The sequence below is a fragment of the Sinocyclocheilus anshuiensis genome, unplaced genomic scaffold, assembly GCF_001515605.1.
Source record: "Sinocyclocheilus anshuiensis isolate Anshui unplaced genomic scaffold, SAMN03320099.WGS_v1.1 scaffold1270, whole genome shotgun sequence".
Lineage (NCBI taxonomy): Eukaryota > Metazoa > Chordata > Actinopteri > Cypriniformes > Cyprinidae > Sinocyclocheilus > Sinocyclocheilus anshuiensis.
The window spans coordinates 875,821-894,681 of record NW_015555837.1 but is presented as its reverse complement, the minus strand read 5'-3'; the positions used below and the strand labels follow the sequence as shown (position 1 = coordinate 894,681).

Here is an 18,861-nt window from a genome sequence, read left to right as displayed (position 1 = left end):
GTGTGTGTGTGTGTGTGTGTGTGTGTGTGTGTGTGTGTGTGTGTGTGTGTGTGTGTGTGCAGAGATTGGGACAGATGGGGGCTGCTCCTCAATGGCGTCATGTCTTCTGCATCTGGAGACTTTTGTGTGTGTGTGTGTGTGTGTGTGTGTGTGCGTGTGTGTGTGCGTGCGTGTGTGTTGATGTGCATTAGTTTCATTCAGTGGTCCATCAATGCTGCTGGATGCAGAGCCTTGAATGGAAGCCTGTGTGAGAGTGGCTATAGAGCTCAGCTGAAAAGATGAAAAACTGAGGGGCTCCTAAAGATGGAGGTCAGGTGCCGCAGGACAATGAACTGATTATCAAAGGCTGGAGTTAATGAACTGTGCACTCTGTGTTATTAAATACAAATGCAGCTTGAGAGTTCATTGCCATATCTGAAAAATGTAACCTTGTTACCTCGTCTCCTTTGTTGCACAGTAGGGGCTGCAGTAGAATTTAGGTAAGTATCACACAAGTCTGTGGTGACCCGAGCATTGTAGGCTCTGCACAAGCTATTCACCCTGCAATTCCACATAAATTCTTCCATGATGTTATTGTTCCTCTGTACAAGAAAGGTTATTACACTTTTCTGAGGAACTGAGGTCTGAGGCACGTCAGAGAAGTTGGATGGTGAATGGAGGTTATGTAAGCTTTGGAGAGAGAGAGAGAGAGAGAGAGAGAGAGAGAGAAAAAAAAAACATAAAGAAAGTGTTCGAGTGGCACATTGCCTTTTCATCCAGCGTGAGATTGACCCTGGCACACTTCTCTTGCTGAAAACACACATGCACTCATATGCCTAGTGGGTTCGAGAAACGTCACCACTGCCCTCTTTCGTAACTGGAGTCTATAAAAGTGACAAATGTTGCCTAAATCAGTCGTGATTGTAATTGTTAGTGTGCTTCTGTGCATTGTGCATATGTATATTTATTCGATTGTACAGAGCACTTCGGAGAGTCCTATTTGCTCTAGTGAGAACATTAATTTCTTTTAAATGTGTATTTGAAACACTTCTTAACTTGACTGCTTATGGTGCAAATAATTGTTCATATTTTTGCGGCATAAGTAAAAGTAGGCATTCTTTGATTCAACATTAGCAAGATGTTAAGACAGATACGGAAGCTTATGGTTTCCTTGTAATCCTAACTGTCACCACCACCGCCCAGTTAGAAATGATAGCTGATGACCTCACTCAAGTATTTCCTCTCCTGGCTTTTCAACAATGTGGTGCTGTACTTGTTCCTGTTTGTGTTGCTGTGGTCCAGTAACACGTAGGAAGCTATATAAAGCACCCCTGTAGATCTTCGAAACAGGACAATATTCCAGATCCTTGAGGAGATGAAAGATCACTTCCAAAAGAGATCTTGTCCACTTGCCTTTTGAGCTGTAGTCTTGCTTTCACAGATCCCAGATGCCCTTTGAAATCCTTGACCTTTGAGTTGAAGGAAGAGGGATGGGAGGTCAGCATTGCTTCCCTGTTTTGGGAAAGGAAGTCTGTTTTAACAAGCTTTAACCAGGCAAAATTTGGAGTCTTACTTGGGTACTGCTGACAGTGTTGACATAATGACTAAGCCTTTTTAGGCAGTTATGTCACTAGGCCGGTGAGGGGAGTTATAGTTGGGGGATGGGGAACAGACATCCAGGATCTGATGGTTGTATCAATGTGTTTGAATGCATTTGTGTGTGTGTGTGTGGTTTGGGGGGAAGGGTGTATTTGAACCAGTATGGGGGTCGTAGAACATTTGGTCGGCAGTCATTCATCTACCGCTGGTTTCGAGAGCGTATGGAGGAGGCACCAGGGGCCCGTTGGTTCTGCTTGAGTGACATGCAAATCATCTCTCAGTCTTCTGTTCTGAGAGATGATGTCATTGTACAGGCCATTGCCATTAATAGCAGGAAACAGACAGGTTGTCGCTCAAGCTCTTAAAAGGACCAGGCACCCCCAAACAAACATGAGTTGTTTAGTGAAGTGAAGTGAAGTGAAGTGAAGTGACATGTGGCCAAGTATGGTGACCCATACTAGGAATTAGTGCTCTGCATTTATCCATCCAAAGTGCACACACACAGCAGTGAACACACACACACCGTGAACACACACCCGGAGCAGTTTAGATGGTGATTTGCACATGGATGAGAGGGACAGGTGTTCCTTGTTGTCAGTTAGGGCAAAGCAGGTGGCTTTTAAAGTTCACGGTTAATTGATGTACGATTTGTCACCCTTTATATAGACTCTGGTTGATTTCATGCGATAACGTTGAACATGGCTGTCGTTTCTCTTTGTTGTAAACCTTCTTATCACCTCACTCTTTATTTGCCATGACTCATTTCATTGACTTGTTTGTTTTAACTCCTCCCACCCAGATCTGTTTAACACAGTCACTTTTGTTTGCACTATTGCACTGTTTCTTGGCTGGGATGAAATGATTTCATGGCTCCCTGGTTGACTGCTGTGTGTGCATGCTCCCAGGGTTACCATGTCCCAGATTCTCATGGAGCTCATCTGAGATTAAGGTCTAATCCCATCTGCCGGGGCTCACGCTTTCTGGCAGCATTGCACAGCTCAGTGAAGATTTTACTTTCTTCCTCTGCAATCCCATTCCACTTTTCCATCTTTCCCTGTTCTAATAATGAATTCTAGTTCAGCTGCTTGTAGATGCACATGTGAATGCATTTGCAGATTTTTACCTTGCATTTGTATGTGTGTTGCTGTCCAGACACCCAACACCCTTAGAGCTATGAATCAAGGGCTTGGTCTGCACCTGTGACCACCCTCATTCTCTAAGCCTGACGCAATTGTTCAGTTGAGGATATTAGGTCATTCAGGAAAAGGAGCTCCAACAGACGAATGCCAAAACTGGAGCCACCCGCCTCTTAAACAGACAGAATCCTTCTTTAGGCCAACTGGCCTTTGCTTGACTGTTGTGTTTGTATCTGAATCCTCTCTTGCTTGAGTTTGACAAATGATGTGTGACATCAGCATATCCTTTGTTAGTATGAAAGATTTTGACTTGAAATATGCCTCTTATTATTATAGGTTGGTGCCTCTTTGTTAACACTTTGTCCTGCTTGAGAGAATTTGAGTTGCATCCTTTACATAATGACTTATGTTACAACAATGACGATGTTGACAGTCGCCAACTCCAGCACTCTTGTTGGTCTTGTCTTTCTTCTATCACATAGGTAGGGGGTCGTTTTGTTCCTAACAGAATCTCTCTTATTCTCTATGTTTCTTTAGGTGGTTTTGCAGCATTCTCATCCTGTTTTCCGGGCCTATGTGAAGGCAAGCCAGTGGCCACTCTGCCTATGAGCTTGTCTCAGCCATGTCTGCCTGTGGCAAATGTTGGTCCCACACGAATCCTGCCCCATCTCTACCTGGGCTCTCAAAAAGATGTGCTCAACAAGGTACAACTGACTGTAACTAAGGTCTTGGAATGTTAGAAACTTCCAAAACAGGAGTAATCACATTGCATAATTCATGCCTTGGTTCTTTGCACTGTCAGGATCTGATGGCTCAAAACGGCATCACATATGTGTTAAATGCAAGCAACACCTGCCCAAAGCCAGAGTTCATCTCCGAAAGCCATTTCATGCGCATTCCCGTCAATGACAACTACTGTGAAAAACTCCTGCCATGGCTAGACAAAACCAACGAGTTTATTGGTAAGAACCAACTTGTGACAATAGGAAAAGTGATTTTAGTTTCCCTTCCCTTCCCTTTGATTGATTTTCTTCAAGTGAACTTCACGTTAGCATGAAAAGTGAGTAGCATCCCCTGTGATGATATCAGGAAGAACAAATTTGATCCTCAAAGCATGTTTGTAGATAGGCTATCTGGTTGTCTTGCATGTTTTGTGTTTGCTCACGTGTTTCCCTTCTCCCTTTCAGACAAAGCCAAGGTTTCCAACTGTCGAGTCATTGTCCATTGTTTAGCTGGCATCTCCAGGTCTGCTACCATCGCCATCGCTTATATCATGAAGACAATGGGCTTGTCATCAGATGACGCGTACAGGTAAACTCACTCAGACACCCTGCAGCTTGAATTGCACAGTCTCAGAAAGACATTTTCTGCTAGCTGTAATTTTATATCCATTTCCTCCAACATGTAAAATGGAACACGTAGAAACTTGTAAACAATACCTGTCTTGGCCTTCCTAAACACATATTTTTGTTCAAGGCCTTTACAAGCTCGCATGATGCATCTTTGTGTTGAAGATGTCTTCCTTTCCATATATGTGGATTTGTCCTTAGGGTAATCATTCTTACTCTTCTTGTGTTTCCAGGTTTGTGAAGGACCGCAGACCTTCAATATCACCCAATTTCAACTTCCTGGGGCAGCTGCTGGAGTTCGAGAAAGGTCTGAGGTTGCTAAAGGCTCTGTCCTCGGGTCAAGAGAAGTTGGAGCAGTTGAAGGAATTGTCAGAACCTAGAGGAGAATCTTCTAGTGATCCTGAAAAGGCTCGTCTGGAGGCTGAGAAGGACAGCACAGATTTGGACACCAAGCTACCTTCTCCTTCCTCCCTCCAGCAGGGCTTTAATGGCTTGAATCTGTCGGCAGAGCGTATCCTAGACACCAACCGGCTCAAACGCTCTTTCTCACTTGACATCAAATCGGTCTATGAGCCCAACCACTGTCCTCGTCTCACGCCTGCACATACCGAGGATGTTCCCAAACTCTGCAAGCTGGATAGCCCAGAGGCCGGAGAAGCTAATGGTGTTTGCCAGTACTCACCTATTTCTGTCAGCCCTGCTTTAGCTGAATCTCCAGGCCTCTTTCCTGAGAGCAGCTCCCGACCTCGTTCGCAGAGGAAAAGCAAGCACAATGGTAGCAGTGCTGGAGGTTCTCCCGTGCACTCGCACTTCGGACACTCACTCCCCGCACACAAAAGTCCCAGTCTTGATGACAATCTGAAGCCCTCCCTGCTGCTCAGCCTTCCCAATGTGGGCACCGGGCCCATGTGGACCAAGCATAGAGACACCGTACAGGCCACAACCCCTGTTACGCCAACAGGCGAAGCCCCTTGGTTCTACAGCTCTGAGTCAATGAATAGCAACGGAGGTGGAGGAGGGGCGGTACACTTTCCTGCGCTGGGCTGTAGCAGCCTCCCTGGCCCATGTGAGGCTGTGCGTCTGCGGGAGAAAGTGGGGGAGCCACGGGACTCGAGGGGCAGCTGGCACGAGGACGCTCCCACTTCCAGTGCTGCCGATAAGCAGTTCAAGCGGCGCAGCTGTCAGATGGAGTTTGAAGAAGGCATATCGGAGACACGTTCAAGGGAGGAACTGGGAAAGATCAGCAAACAGTCCAGCTTCTCTGGAAGCATGGAAATCATCGAAGTATCCTGACATCACCTGACCACCCCTGGGGACTTTTTCATACACACGGACAGGCACCACTTATGAGTAAGGATGACTAAGAGTGGGCCTGCCAAGGCGGTGGAACATTCATATTAGTTCATAGGATTGTCGATAATGAGCGGTTCTCAGAATTGGGACTTTTTTTTTTTGTCCTTTTGAAGTCGGTGGAACCGGACGTAGATTGAGATTGACTTTGCTTTGTTTTTCTACAGTTTTTAAGCCATAGCTATCCCCAGATGACAACGAGCTGAGACTGCAGTTGCAGAATCCCTCATTTCCTTACTCTAGAAACAGAACCCCCCCCCTACATTCCTCATAAAAGCTTTACCAGCCTTTTGGTGTATTGAGAATCAAGCATGGCTGTTATGTTCACTCTTGTTTCTTTTATTATGCTGCCCTGGACTCAGTGAAGTTACATAGCACAAGGAGTCAGCACAGACTAAGCCTTGGTGGTACATGCTTTTACTGGCTGAATGAAGGCCTCTTTGTGCAGTGCTCTTGTCCACCCTGCTCCTGTATCCCAGCATTCATGGAATCCCGGAGGAGGAATCAGGCATGTCATGAAGGAAATGCATTGTGGACTCTTTCCCATAATGTTCTCTGTCACTCTTTTGTTACCCAGATTTCAGGGTCTTGTCCTTCCCCTCCTGTGCCCAAGTGGTGATGCTCGAACTGTTGTGCAACCCACGTTCCTCTCACTAAGCATGCGTCAAGGCTGCTGTTTTAATTACAAACAAATAGTATATGAACTATACACAGTGATTTCAATGGACGTCTCGTTTTTTTTGTTTGTTTTTTTTGTCATTTTCTTAGTTACGGTTTTAATTTATTCTACTGGTTCATTCTGGTAATGAGAAATAATATAAAGATTGTGGAGTTTTTATTTTTCCTCTTTTTCAGTGTTGATCTCTTTTTTTAAAGTGATTTACAAAAATACACTCACAAAACCGATACGCAACTACAAGCAATATGTGTTTTTACTTCTTTTTTTTGTCCTCCTCTTTCTTTATAAGGGAGTGCGGTTATTACCAGGAATTATCTGATGTTTAAATGCACTTTCTGTTGCTTTAAGAGGGAAGTTTTTAGACGTTCTCATTAAAAGGGTACCACAACGCTTTCCAAAAACCATGTGTAATCATTGATGTCCTGCGGTGTGTGTCACAAACTAAAGCATTTGGAATGGCTTTTGTTTGTCTCTCCAGCCTGCTGGCTTGAATTATTAAAGACGTTAATCCAGCATGAATAATCTAGAGTAATCTAGAAGAATATGTATGATACTCCAGCATTGTAAAATGAATAGCGACTCATTTTGATTTTCATGAATTTGATTTTTGTATTAACAAGCACACAAGACAAAATGAAGGGAAAAAAATGACAGGGACTCTAAAGGGGTTTGTCTGTGTCCCCCAGTTGTTCTGCATATTTATGACATTATTTATTGTTTGTTTGGGTCTGATTGCGGGAGGATGTGTGGATGGATGTTGTGAATGACTGACAGATGGACCCTTTGCAGATGCTCATATAGACTGGCGTCTTGGAGAAGAGATAAACCCCTAACCTTTTCATTGGCAAAAAAAAAGTATACACAACAAGATGCATTTAAACCTAGCTTATGGTCTGACAGAGTTAAGTCTGCTGATCCGCTAGTTTCTATTGGATCATAAACTTTATGTGAAAGACCAGTAACTGATGAGAACAGAATCTGCACTATGGTGACAATACATTCTGCTTGCTTTCTTCTCAGGGCAGCTTTTAATGAGTCAGCTACATGTCTGAGATCTGAGCTTTCTCTTTTTCTGTCCCTTTGCTTCACTTGCTCTCTTCAGCACCAATTTATTTTCTCCTCTTTCTCTTCTTCACTCACCTTTTCCCTTCATCCTCTCTGTGTCTCTCAGAATCTCTAGAATGCTCCAAAGGTTAAATATAACACAGAAAGGGTGTGCGTGTGCAAATGTGAATGGGATTGCCCTCTCCATGGGAAATAGTTCAGCAATTTATTTATGTCTGTATTTTTTCAGTTAGCTTTTCTGTATGGCAAATCTTGTATTTGTGCTGCTGTAATTTTTTTCCTTGTGTACGACTTTACCTGTATTTCCTTTACCTTCTCTGTACTATATTTTTAAAGACCTTGTTATTATTTAAAACATGTAATAAAAAGATGCAGGCTGTCCTTTTTTGCTGAAATTGTTAAATAGTTGGCAACTAATTATTATTATTATTATTATATGTTGTGTGAATAGGCATTGTATCAACAAAACTAATTGATATAGGGTTTTTTTTTTTTAAAGAGAAAATCTTGATACCTTAGGCTGCTTGAAGCAAAATACCTCAGGTTCTTTTGAAAGGCTTGTTCCTCCCCATGTACCCATTTTGTGACGATGAAACAAAATACAAATATTACAAAATATGAAACTGTTTCGTTATTTCCTTTTCCTTTGATTTTTGTAGTAACATAGTTGAGAGATTCCCAACAGTTTTATATGAATGATCAACATTATCATTTATTTTTGCATACTGTAAATAATTAATTCAGTTAATGTTAGAGTTAAAGAGTTTTGTACAGTTTAGTTTGGAAGCTTCCACAGGATGAAAAAATAAAAAAGGTAATTACGACTTTTATCTCTTTTTTTTTTCCCCTGACAATTCTGACTTTTTCTCTGTATTCTGAGAAAAATGTTGTAATTGCAATATAAACTCAGAATGTAAGGGGAAAACATTAGATAAAGTCATAATTAATTTGGTTTTTATTCGGTGACAGAAACAATCTTAGAAATGTACATGAAGTACATGAAGTTTGGAGGTAAAAAAGGTAAAGATTTCTAGAATCTGAGCAAAAATAATGAAAAACTGGAGTTCATCTGAATATTATGGAAGCCCATTTCTGGCATGGGATAAAAAAAAATTAAAAAGGTATTTGCAACATTTTATCTCACAATTTGGATCACAATTCTGAGTTCATATCTCTCAGTTCGCAATTTTAAGAAAAAATCCAGAATTACGTGATATAAAACTTGCAATTGTGAGAAAAAGTCTTAATTGTGAAACTTTTATTTTTTATTCTGTGATGGAAACAAAAAAAATTGCGAGATGTAAAGTCAAAATTGCAAGAAAATAAGTCAGTTTTTCATGATCAATATTTTTTGTCGAGCACCCTGTTTGTGTGTTTTTCCAACGATGTGCGTGCTTTTGTTTTGATTTTGTTTTTGAAGAAAAAAAGTCAGCCAAATATGTTTATAGTTACAGCCAGGAATTTACAAGAATTTAACCATAATTGATTATTTTCTTAACAAACTTAATCAATTTGACAAATGCACTAATTCAAAATATCTAAAAGGCTGTTTCCAACTGGTGGGTTGCAACCCAAAACTGGGTTACAAATATGTTCTAATAAAGTTGGGGATGCAGGGAAAATCATACTAATTGCAAGATTTGCTGAAAATTTACTCAGGATGTGGACTGCCATTCTGACGGCACCCATTCACTGCAGAGAATCCACTGGTGAGCAAGTGATATAATGCTACATTTCTCCAAATCTGATGAAAAAACAAACTCATCTACATCTTAGATGGCCTGAGCATGAGAACATTTTCAGCCACACATTTTTCATTTTCAGGTGAATTATTTCTTTAAATGATAGCAAAATATTTGTTCATAAGAATGTTTTTGTTAACTTTTGTATGATTTTGGCAGATTTGGAGAAAGCAGTTTGAGAAATACTGATCTGTGACAAAGTGTGTACTTAGTGGGATTTGCATACTTGACCTCTGTTGCAGTTCTGCATATACTCCACATGCTTTGGAGGTCTCTTCTGCTGTAGCTCCTCACCATTGTTCTCCTCAATAAAGACCCATCTTTATTGTCTGCCCCCTGTGGAAGAGGAGAAGGTGGTATAAAAACCTGAGTGAACACAACACTCTAACAGTGCTGAGTCCAAGCAGCTGCCCACTTACAGCACACACAACGCTGCGGGGTCAAGGTGAAACCCAGCAGTAAGAAAGGCCTCCGTATGACCAGGAACACGAAATCCGTTGGGAATAGAAGGACAAAATTCCCTGCTTCCCACTTGAGAATACCATTCTGTTCTCACTCAGTTTGGGGATTTTTTCTTTCATTCCTCATCTTGTTTTTTGAATGTGAGCGCAGTGAATAAGAAACTGTGTGGGGATCTGTGTAATATGTTAATAGAGCAAATTGTACTTTGTATAAACAAATGAAGGCATATGATATGAGGTGTGGGTGATTCATACATGAACCCGTGTGACGTAATCAGATATTTGTTGAGTAAGTCGGTTGAAGCAGTGTGTTTGGTCTGGAGAGATAATGATTACGGAAGCCCAGCTGACGGTGACCGCATGATGACATTCAGTCGACACAAAAGACTCTCCTGTCTTCCTCTCTCACATCACCATCAAAGCTCAAACATCCATTGCTATTAAATTGTATTATTCTATAACGCAATAATTTTCTACATTTCTAAACATAATAATTATATATAATTATAAATTATATTTTATATTTAAGCCTCACCAGAAATATTATTAAAAATAAACGTTTTTTTCTTTCAGTGTCCCTTTGGTTTGTTTTAGAGTACGTGCAACAAGATGATTAGTAATAAATGGGATCATGAGTGGATTTTAAAGGGGTCCTATTATGCTTTTTCACTTTTTCAACTTTAGTTAGTCTGTAATGTTGCTGTTTGAGCATAAAAAAAAGATCTCCAATCACAACACACACTGGCCCAGCTAACCAATCACAGCACATTTCGTATTTCAGAAGGCGGGCCTTCATTTGATACAGGAACTATTCGAGCCGTTCATGCCAGACTGGGGAGAGAGGTGTTGTAATAATGTAAAATATGTGAAAAATAATGTGTTTTTCGACCAACCTAGTATAACAGCCTGTTCTAGTACACCCCCAAAACAAAATCAAGACTTTGTAAAAGAGCATAATAGGACCCCTTTAAATGGCTCTTCAAACCCTGGTTCATAAGTTACCAGTTTGTTATTTTCTGAAGAATAAGAATGAATTATGTTATAATTTAATCAACCATATTTAATTCTGCCTAATTAACACTGTGGAGGTTTTTGTCTAAGTGTAAGAAAAGTGTGTTATTGTAAGTGATTGGATATGATAGTGACGAGTTCCGCTGAAGCTGACTGTTCCCAGATGCAGCCGTGTTGTGTGCCAGAGTGCTCTCCGATCCCAGAGCTTATATATGGCGACTTATAAAACTGTTACATCATAGCAACAATTCTCTTCAATTGCGTTTGCTGGAGTTGGTAGGTAACTTTCCGTGGGATTTCTCGCCCCATTGCCTGTGTCCTCGAATGCCCGTAAATCAAAAGCATGTGAAAATGTTTCTTCACTATAAAAGAAAAACTGCAGGAACTTACCATAACCAATTTTATGAACTTTTGGTGCCACAAAATTATGTATTCATGCACTTTATGGCATTTTTATGTTATGTTAGTGTGGCTTTCTTCCAACAGAGTCAAATTAAAACAGTTTTGCCATAGAATTAATTTCCCATAACTTAAAATCGACCCACAACTTATAACCTCTTAACTTATGACTTATAGACGACCTGTTTGACCGGCAGCTGATGTTCCCTTGAGCGCAAAGTTTAGCAGCTTTCAAGTGCTAATGCTACAAGTTACCCTGCATTCAGAGACCTTCTTGATACTGTATAAAACTTAGAAAACTGCTAATCAGTTTGAATTGGAATTATTTTTTGCACATTGTTAAAATACTGTATACTTGGTGGTGCATTTTTTTAAAGAATTAAAGGCATTAATGTCATATGTTTTGTTCTGAGGTCAATTAGATGTGTTCAGTGTTGGGGGTAACACATTACAAGTAACGAAAGTTACATAATCAGATTACTTTTTTTCCAAGTAATTTTTTTCAAGTTTTACTAAGTAGTAGTAAAGTTATGCATTTCTTTTAAATTTACATCAAAAATATTACTTTTTCAAATAAGAAACGCAAGTTACTTTGTTTTCCTGTCCCCGTGTTGAGAGAAAGGGCCTTTACAGTTGGCAAAAATATAACTTTTTAGTTTTTTTGTTATTAAAAATCAAATAAGCAAGCTGTGCTCATGTGACAAAAAAGTAATGCAAAACTAATGTAATGCATTACTTTCCATAAAAAAGTAACTATGTAATTAGTAATTTTTTAACACAATATTGTAATGCATTACTTTAAAAAATATCTTTAAAAACAATATTTTTTCAAATATATCTAAAAAATGGGGGTCTTGGCCTTCTTGACTGTATGTAATAATTAAAATAATAATTGTAAATTGTAATTATTTTGTCAATAATTATTTTAAATTAAGTAGTTTTTATTGAATATAGTTTCCGCTAATTCATTAATTAATATTAATTATTTATTATAATTAATTAATTATTAATGAAAATGAAGACATTGAAGAAGTAACATTATTTTCACCGTTTGTATATGGAAGACGAGCAGATTATTTAATTACATTTTCTCAATTGTCACACGAATTGTAATGACTGCATTTGTCAAGCTCAACTATTTAACTCTGTTACCCAAGATATTGTAAGAAAGAAAGATTATACAAATATTTTCCTTTCATGTATGGTACGTGTATTGTATTGTTTATCAACAAATAAAAACCAACATTTTTCCACAAATTCAATGCCCCCTAATTGGGGAGCCATGGCGGAGCAGGCAGTTCAGGTTGCCATGGCGGATCATGGACCTCGGGAGGCCACAGCGGATCATGGACCTCGGGAGGCCACGGCGGACCAGGGGACCCGGGAGGCCACGGCGGAGCAGGGGCCTCGGGAGGCCAAGGCGGATCATGGACCTCGGGAGGCCACGGCGGACCAGGGGACCCGGTAGGAATCCTGGGGGTCGCTCAGGAGGAGCGGGCTCTGGTGGGCGCTCAGGAAGAGCGGGCTCTGGTGGGCGCTCAGGAGGAGCGGGCACTTGAGGGCTGGACAGGACCAGTGAAGGCGAAGGCGATGAAATAGAGCTGGACGGGACCAGCGGAGGCGAAGGAAGCTCAGAGCAGCGTGTTAGTGCGGTTTCTGGGGTGAGGACGGGTGCCGAGAACCCCGGGGGCAGCGGGACGAAGGAAATAAACAAAAGGTATTTTAATAAACAAATCCAGGAGACAGGCAAGTACACCAACATTACATAAACGAGAACGGACTCTGACTAAGGGAAAACTGAGAGTATTTGTAGGGGAGCAAACGAAAGAACTAATGAGTTAATTAATGAAACACAGGTGAACGAAATGACAATTAGGGGCCAAAGTAAAACTAGGTCACAGGGGAACAGATACACTGAAAACACAATGAAAACAGAACAAAACTAAACATAACCCTAACACTAATGAGTGTTGTCTTATTTTAGGCTACAATTGCAACCATGTTACCAATTTTGTCATAGGTTTGTTTTATTTTATTATTTTACTTTATTTTATTGTATCATTGTTTACGTTTATTTTTTTAATTAAAATCGATTTATTTTCTTAATTTCTAAAAATGCATTAATACTCTTATTTAATGTTTCTTGCTAGAAAACCATAAAATCACCCGAATCAGAGCTGTATTAAATATGTTCCAAATGATGGTCACAGGATTACAAGCAATAATATATATATATATATATATATATATATATATATAGAAACTATGAACATATGAACATCATTTACAAATGAATATGTAAGCGATACATTAAGCTGTACAAAACACTAGTGCAATGGAAATTTAAAAAAGTGCATAGAAAATATTGCAGTGTGCAAATGGATCATTCAGTATTCTGGATGAACAGACAGTAGTGCAAGTAATAACAAGTGTAACAGTTTTTTTTTTTTTTTTTTTGTAAACCAGATGTAGTGATGAGGAGAGATGTGTGTAGTGTGTAGTGTAGTGTAGTGTAGTGTAGTAAATTAACATTGTCATGTACATTACCATGCCAATCCCTCCGAGAGTTGTCATGACAGAAAAATATATATATTATGTGCCATTCAACTTACACTTTTCACCACAGTTTTGCCTTTGTATGGTGCTGCCATCTGTTGGTGGTTGGCGACGTTGTTGTTCCTGGTTTATTTGTCATCAAGGAGGCCAAATAGCAGTCATGTATTATTCAGAACACCTCTTTCTCCTTCCACATACATCACGTCTGCTCTCCTGTGATTTCAGTGATGCCAATGAAAGGAGACACCATCTATAATTGTCAGGTGGGCCAGATGTGCTCTTGAATCACAGGTAGGTCTGAGTCCTCAGGCGCCGAGCACATCGCTCAGGGGAAGACAGGAGACGGCGTGTCTGGAATCAGAGAGATGTGTATTGATTTGTACAGTATTCGCATAAGGTAAACGTCTAAAGTGAATCAACCTTGTGTGCTACGATTTCATGTAAGACCTGGTCATAACCTTAAAGGAATGGTTCTGTCATCTTTTACTCATCCTCGTGTCATCCCAAACCCATATGACTTTCAAAAAAGAGACGTTTAACAGTATGCCCAGGCTGTCCTTTTCAATATAATGACAGTGAATGGGGACTGGGGCTGTCAGTCTCCAAAAATAAGCATCATAAAGACTTGTGAGCTCTATTTTAAGTCTTTGTGTGAGGAACAGAATAACTATTTGTAGCCAGGAGACATGCAAGCTGAAGTCATTGAAACTGGCTCGACACATCTTGAGATGGCATGCTTGAATATATGTTCGCTATATATTCGCTCTGTTTTTCACACAAAGCTGTCATTGGACTTCATGAACAACATAAAGTACATAAACTCTATTAACTACTTTACTGGTGGTGGTATTGGCCCTTAAAAGAGAGGTGTGTCATTCTGCTTGTGCTAACTTTATTTTGTGGCCCACTTAAGTAGCCTAAATGATATAGTCACATTTTCATTTTTAGCTGAAATTATTATTTTTTAATGCACAAACGTGCAATATAAAGTAAATTTCGAAATGCTCAATTCAAGTTGCTTTCCTTTTAGTCTAACTGTTGGACCCCACAGAAACGCACTCTGAAGAGAAGGATCTTCAGGAACTTCAGGATCTTTTGACAACCTCAGTAGGAATTAGTTTTTTCCTCAATTCTAGCTGAATCTTCCTGGACCTTTAATGACTCTTCTTTAAAATAAATGGTTCCAGACTGTATAATTACATCTTCGAGAGTGAAAATGTCGCTACAAATGTCCAATTACACAGCTAAGACTGAACTACAGGTAAAGACTTTAGATATTGTTCCCCATGCAGGTATTCGCGAGCCCCTAGCGGTTCATGGTAGAATTGCACGTATTCGTGAGATCGTCGTCACTATTAATTCATTTTTGCATTGATAATTAATAAATGAAAATAATGTATTTTTAAACTAAATGTGTAAAATTAAAAAGAAAAAAAAAGGAAATAACACATTACTCCGATAATGTATGAAAATATAAGTCATCAATGTTAATAATATATATTTTTAAAAAGGTTAGAACATAAAATTTCAGGTGGCACTTTCAGGGAGGGTTTAGAACAGCGTATTAAAGGGGTCATATGATGCTGCTAAAAAGAACATTATTTTGTGTATTTGGTGTAATGAAATGTGTTTATGCGGTTTAAAGTAAAAAAAACACATTATTTTCCACATACTGTACATTATTGTTTCTCCTCTATGCCCCGCTTTTTTGAAACGCGTCGATTTTTACAAAGCTCATCGGTCTGAAAAAGCGAGGTGTGCTGTGATTGGCCAGCTATCCAGTGCTTTGTGATTGGCCGAATACCTCAAGCGTGAGACGGAAATGTTATGCCCCTCACCATACTGTTGTATTCCCTCAGCGACCAGCACGGATCAGCTCTAGGCATGATGAAGCGGATATCGTCCTCTTTTGGAAGACCAAACAAAGTAGTTTCGCTTTCACAACGAAGCACACAGCGTCTTCAGGATATGGCGGCGGCAACAATACTACAGTTAGAATAAAAGTTACGCCTTCTTTCTTTGTGTGAACATTTGGGCGGCGTTATGCAAATCTTCCCACAGAGCGATGTAGGTATGTGGGGGCGTGTTAGAACGAGCCGTTTTAGGTAGGCGTGGCTGACTCTTAACTTTTATAAAGAATATCTCTTTGGATTTGAGACTTTAGTCTTTGCAACTTTACAGATCTTCTTTATGCACCAAGAGCTTGTAACACTCCAAAGAGAAAGGAAAAATTGAAATCGCATCATATGACCCCTTTAATGTGTGAAAATCTGCCATAGAGATGTGCTGCCAGTCGCGTTTGCAATGATATAATCATGTCTACAGCGCCATCTGTTGGTAGGATATGAGAGATTGTTCTTTATTCCTTGACTGGAACGTCGACAACTTTGACAGTGGTTTAAAATAAATATATGTATGAAATGATAAATAAAGAAGCATATGACATAGTTATAGAATATGTATCAATTAAATTTTAAGTGAACAGACCTGAAAAGCAAGAATGAATTCTGAAACATGCTAGAAATTATGGAAAACAAATATTTAAAAAAATATATTTTAAAGAGTGAAAGAAAAAAAGCACTCTTTATTATTACTATTTAATAATAATAAATTAAAATAAGAAAGGAGAGGGTTCGAGGAAGAGAAATAAGTATTTATTAAATGTGGTCTCTTGCAGGATATTTGTGTTTATTTCTGACTGCAGCTGAGGTGAAGCTCCTCGTTACGTCCTTTAGTGCAGATAGTCGTCTCGCTGGGCTTTGAGACACAGTCCGTGTTCACTTCCGGATTCCCGAAATCAAGCAGCAGCGGGACCGAAGCATTAGACACTCAGTGTAGGCTACTTCATGCCTGCCTTACAGACATCAAGACACGGAGCACCGGCATCCTACAACACGATCAGCACAGTTCTGACTGCTGAGCCCCACCAGCCCCCATATCACCCGCTGCTGAGTGTACATCGAGGCTCTCTAGAATAGAAAGCAGTCAAATAAATGAGGAGCAGCTCTGTGTCCAAAACTGTTATACATTTAGGCACCACTCCATAGAGACCAAATCCAGCCTGGACATAATTTGAGACAGCCGGTTAAAGTCAAAGCAGAGCTGGCGTGGATCAGCTGCCAGCAGCATGGACTGGTTGATGGGGTGAGTTCAATATGAATTATTTTGGCCACTTATAAATTATCACGTTTGAGTTTGTGGAGTTTTATGCCACATCACATTTAAGCGCAAATTAAAGTTGTTTTTCTTAAAAGTGAATGAGCTTTGAAATTTAGTGGAATATAAACTCAGTTTATTGACTATTGAATTGAATTGAAAGTGGCTCAGTCATTCTGTAGCATATTGTCTGACATTAAAATTGCCCATAACTTTAAACAGAACATGGTACCTTACTACTTGTGTGGTTTTCTTCATGACATCCTGCCACATGAGAAGCAACACCCTGACCTGTCAGGTTATTTTAGGTCAAGAAGTGATCAGAAGACTTAAGTATTTGTCACTGATGTATTACAGATCCATTAAGACCTTTACTTTTTGATACTAAGTTAGTTTTTGAGATTTTCTCTCAGGTATTGGCGAATGGTTGGATGGATGTCTATCAGGAGGTTAGTTTTACATTAACTTGACTGCATGAGCTCTACTTTTTTTCCATGTAAACTTCACTTTGAGTTACATGTTACCTTGCAGTTTGAGTGTATGAAGTACTGTATGCATGGTTGGTTTATCTTAAAAGGGTAGTTCACCAAAAAAATTAAATGCATCATGAGGTTTCAAACCTGTATTTCATTCTTCTGTGGAACACAAAAGAAGATATTTTGAAAAATGTATTTTTGGCCATACAATGAAAGTCAGTGGGGTCCAAGACAACATTGGACCCCATTGACTTTCATTGTATGGACAAAAACAAGAATTATCTTCAAAATATCTTCTTTTGTGTTCCACAAAAGAAAGAAATTCATACATGTTTGGAAAAACATGAGGGTGAGTAAATGATGACAGGATTTTCATTTATGGCTGAACTATCGCTTTAAATGTGCAGTAAGTAGTAAAGTTTGAGTTCATATCAGTAAATTCATATCAGTGACTTCATAAAAGCTGTTTTATTCTGCATAAAGTTGGACCCCCTTTGTGGTGGTAGCCATATTGATATCACTTGACTTCCTGAATAATACTCACTTTTTCTTGGTAGCCTCCTATAGGACACTTTTGGTTAAACGATGTTAAACACCTTTATTGTGGTTGGTTTGTTCCATAAATCCTTAGGAGTTCATTCAAATGTAAAAATCATTAATTTCACGTGTGATGCATCTTCATGATTCAGTACTAATCAAGGTTATTTTCGCAGAACGAAAACTAAAACTAAGATGAAAACGATTGATCGTAAACTGAAATAAAATAAAAATATCAAAATAACTGAAAAACTAAAACAAAACGAAACTAACAACAGTTATTGAAAAACTAACTGAAATAAAATAATAATTATCAAAAATAAATAATCGTTTTCGTAATCATTAGGTTCTCACCCCGTGGCAGAAAAATATATGAGCCGTGTGGCGGTTTAGGGAAATAGGCCTACCTGTAAATGGCGCATCATGCTTGTGAGGTTATCTGATGGAGAGACGCAAAGTAGTTTAAAGCAGTCCTGCACGGGTCCTGTTTGGTAAACTCGCACCAGCAGTACTCAACAGAACACCCGACCCGTTAATGAAGACTTCACGACTGGCCCACGACTGGCCCAGCTCTCACCTGTACGCCTTCCACCTGATTGTGCTGCTTCCTCAGGTGGGTCAGGGAAGTCGGTTGCTCAATCCTCCTGGTGGCCCCACTTTGGAGGAACCAAACTTGGTTCCCCGAGTTAATGCAGCTGTCAGCAGTTGCCCCGTGGCCGATACCGTTACGGAGGGATCTTCTCTCACAGGCGAAGGGCATGATTTGGCACCCCCGGCCGGAGCTGTGGAGCCTTCATGTCTGGAACCTCGACGGGAGCCTTTGCGGCACCCGACCCGTTATCCGACAGCAGCACTAATTTAATTCTGTACCCGACCCGTTTGACATAAAGACCACGACCCGAACCGCCTTTGCATTAAATCTACTACATTAGGTAGGCAAAATTATTTATTTTCTCATGTAGCCTAACACAAGAAATCAAACCAACTACGTTACTGCTCTCGTAACACCATTTTGGAGGCTAGAGCACCGTCTACAAGACGGCTCTACGCTCTTAAATGGTCAGTCTTCAGTGACTGGTGTGCAGCACGAAGCCTGGACCCGGTAGCTTGTGACGTGTCCCATGTGCTGTCCTTTTTACAAGAGCTACTGGATAACGGGCGCACCCCTTCCACGCTCAAAATGTATGTGGCAGCTATCGCAGCGAATCATTCCCTCGAAGCTAGCCAGTCAGTCGGCAGAAACGACTTGGTCATTAAGTTCTTGAAGGGCGCTCCGGAGATTGTATCCTGCTCACCCTCAGACTGTGCCGACCTGGGACTTATCCATAGTCCCAGGTCGGCACGTGCCGCTTTCAAGCCTCTCCAT

At 40.1% G+C, this 18,861-nt stretch overlaps 2 protein-coding genes across 6 annotated transcripts in view; both read left to right on the top strand.

Annotated features, from left to right (window-relative positions):
* The window catches only part of LOC107675452 (dual specificity protein phosphatase 8-like), a 55,729-nt gene extending 48,782 nt beyond the window's left edge, over nucleotides 1-6,947 (top strand). For all 5 annotated transcript variants that reach the window (XM_016469801.1, XM_016469797.1, XM_016469798.1 and 2 more), the window contains 4 exons: nucleotides 3,252-3,418; nucleotides 3,517-3,676; nucleotides 3,902-4,025; nucleotides 4,297-6,947. In XM_016469801.1, the coding sequence (XP_016325287.1) occupies nucleotides 3,252-3,418; nucleotides 3,517-3,676; nucleotides 3,902-4,025; nucleotides 4,297-5,356 (1,511 nt within the window). In that variant the 3' untranslated portion in view covers nucleotides 5,357-6,947. The remainder of the gene's footprint in view (nucleotides 1-3,251; nucleotides 3,419-3,516; nucleotides 3,677-3,901; nucleotides 4,026-4,296) is intronic.
* A 9,089-nt stretch (nucleotides 6,948-16,036) lies between these two features.
* The window catches only part of mob2a (MOB kinase activator 2a), a 58,216-nt gene continuing 55,391 nt past the window's right edge, over nucleotides 16,037-18,861 (top strand). Inside the window, exon 1 of the mRNA XM_016469819.1 lies at nucleotides 16,037-16,470. Coding sequence (XP_016325305.1) covers nucleotides 16,454-16,470 — 17 coding nt within the window. The 5' untranslated portion in view covers nucleotides 16,037-16,453. The remainder of the gene's footprint in view (nucleotides 16,471-18,861) is intronic.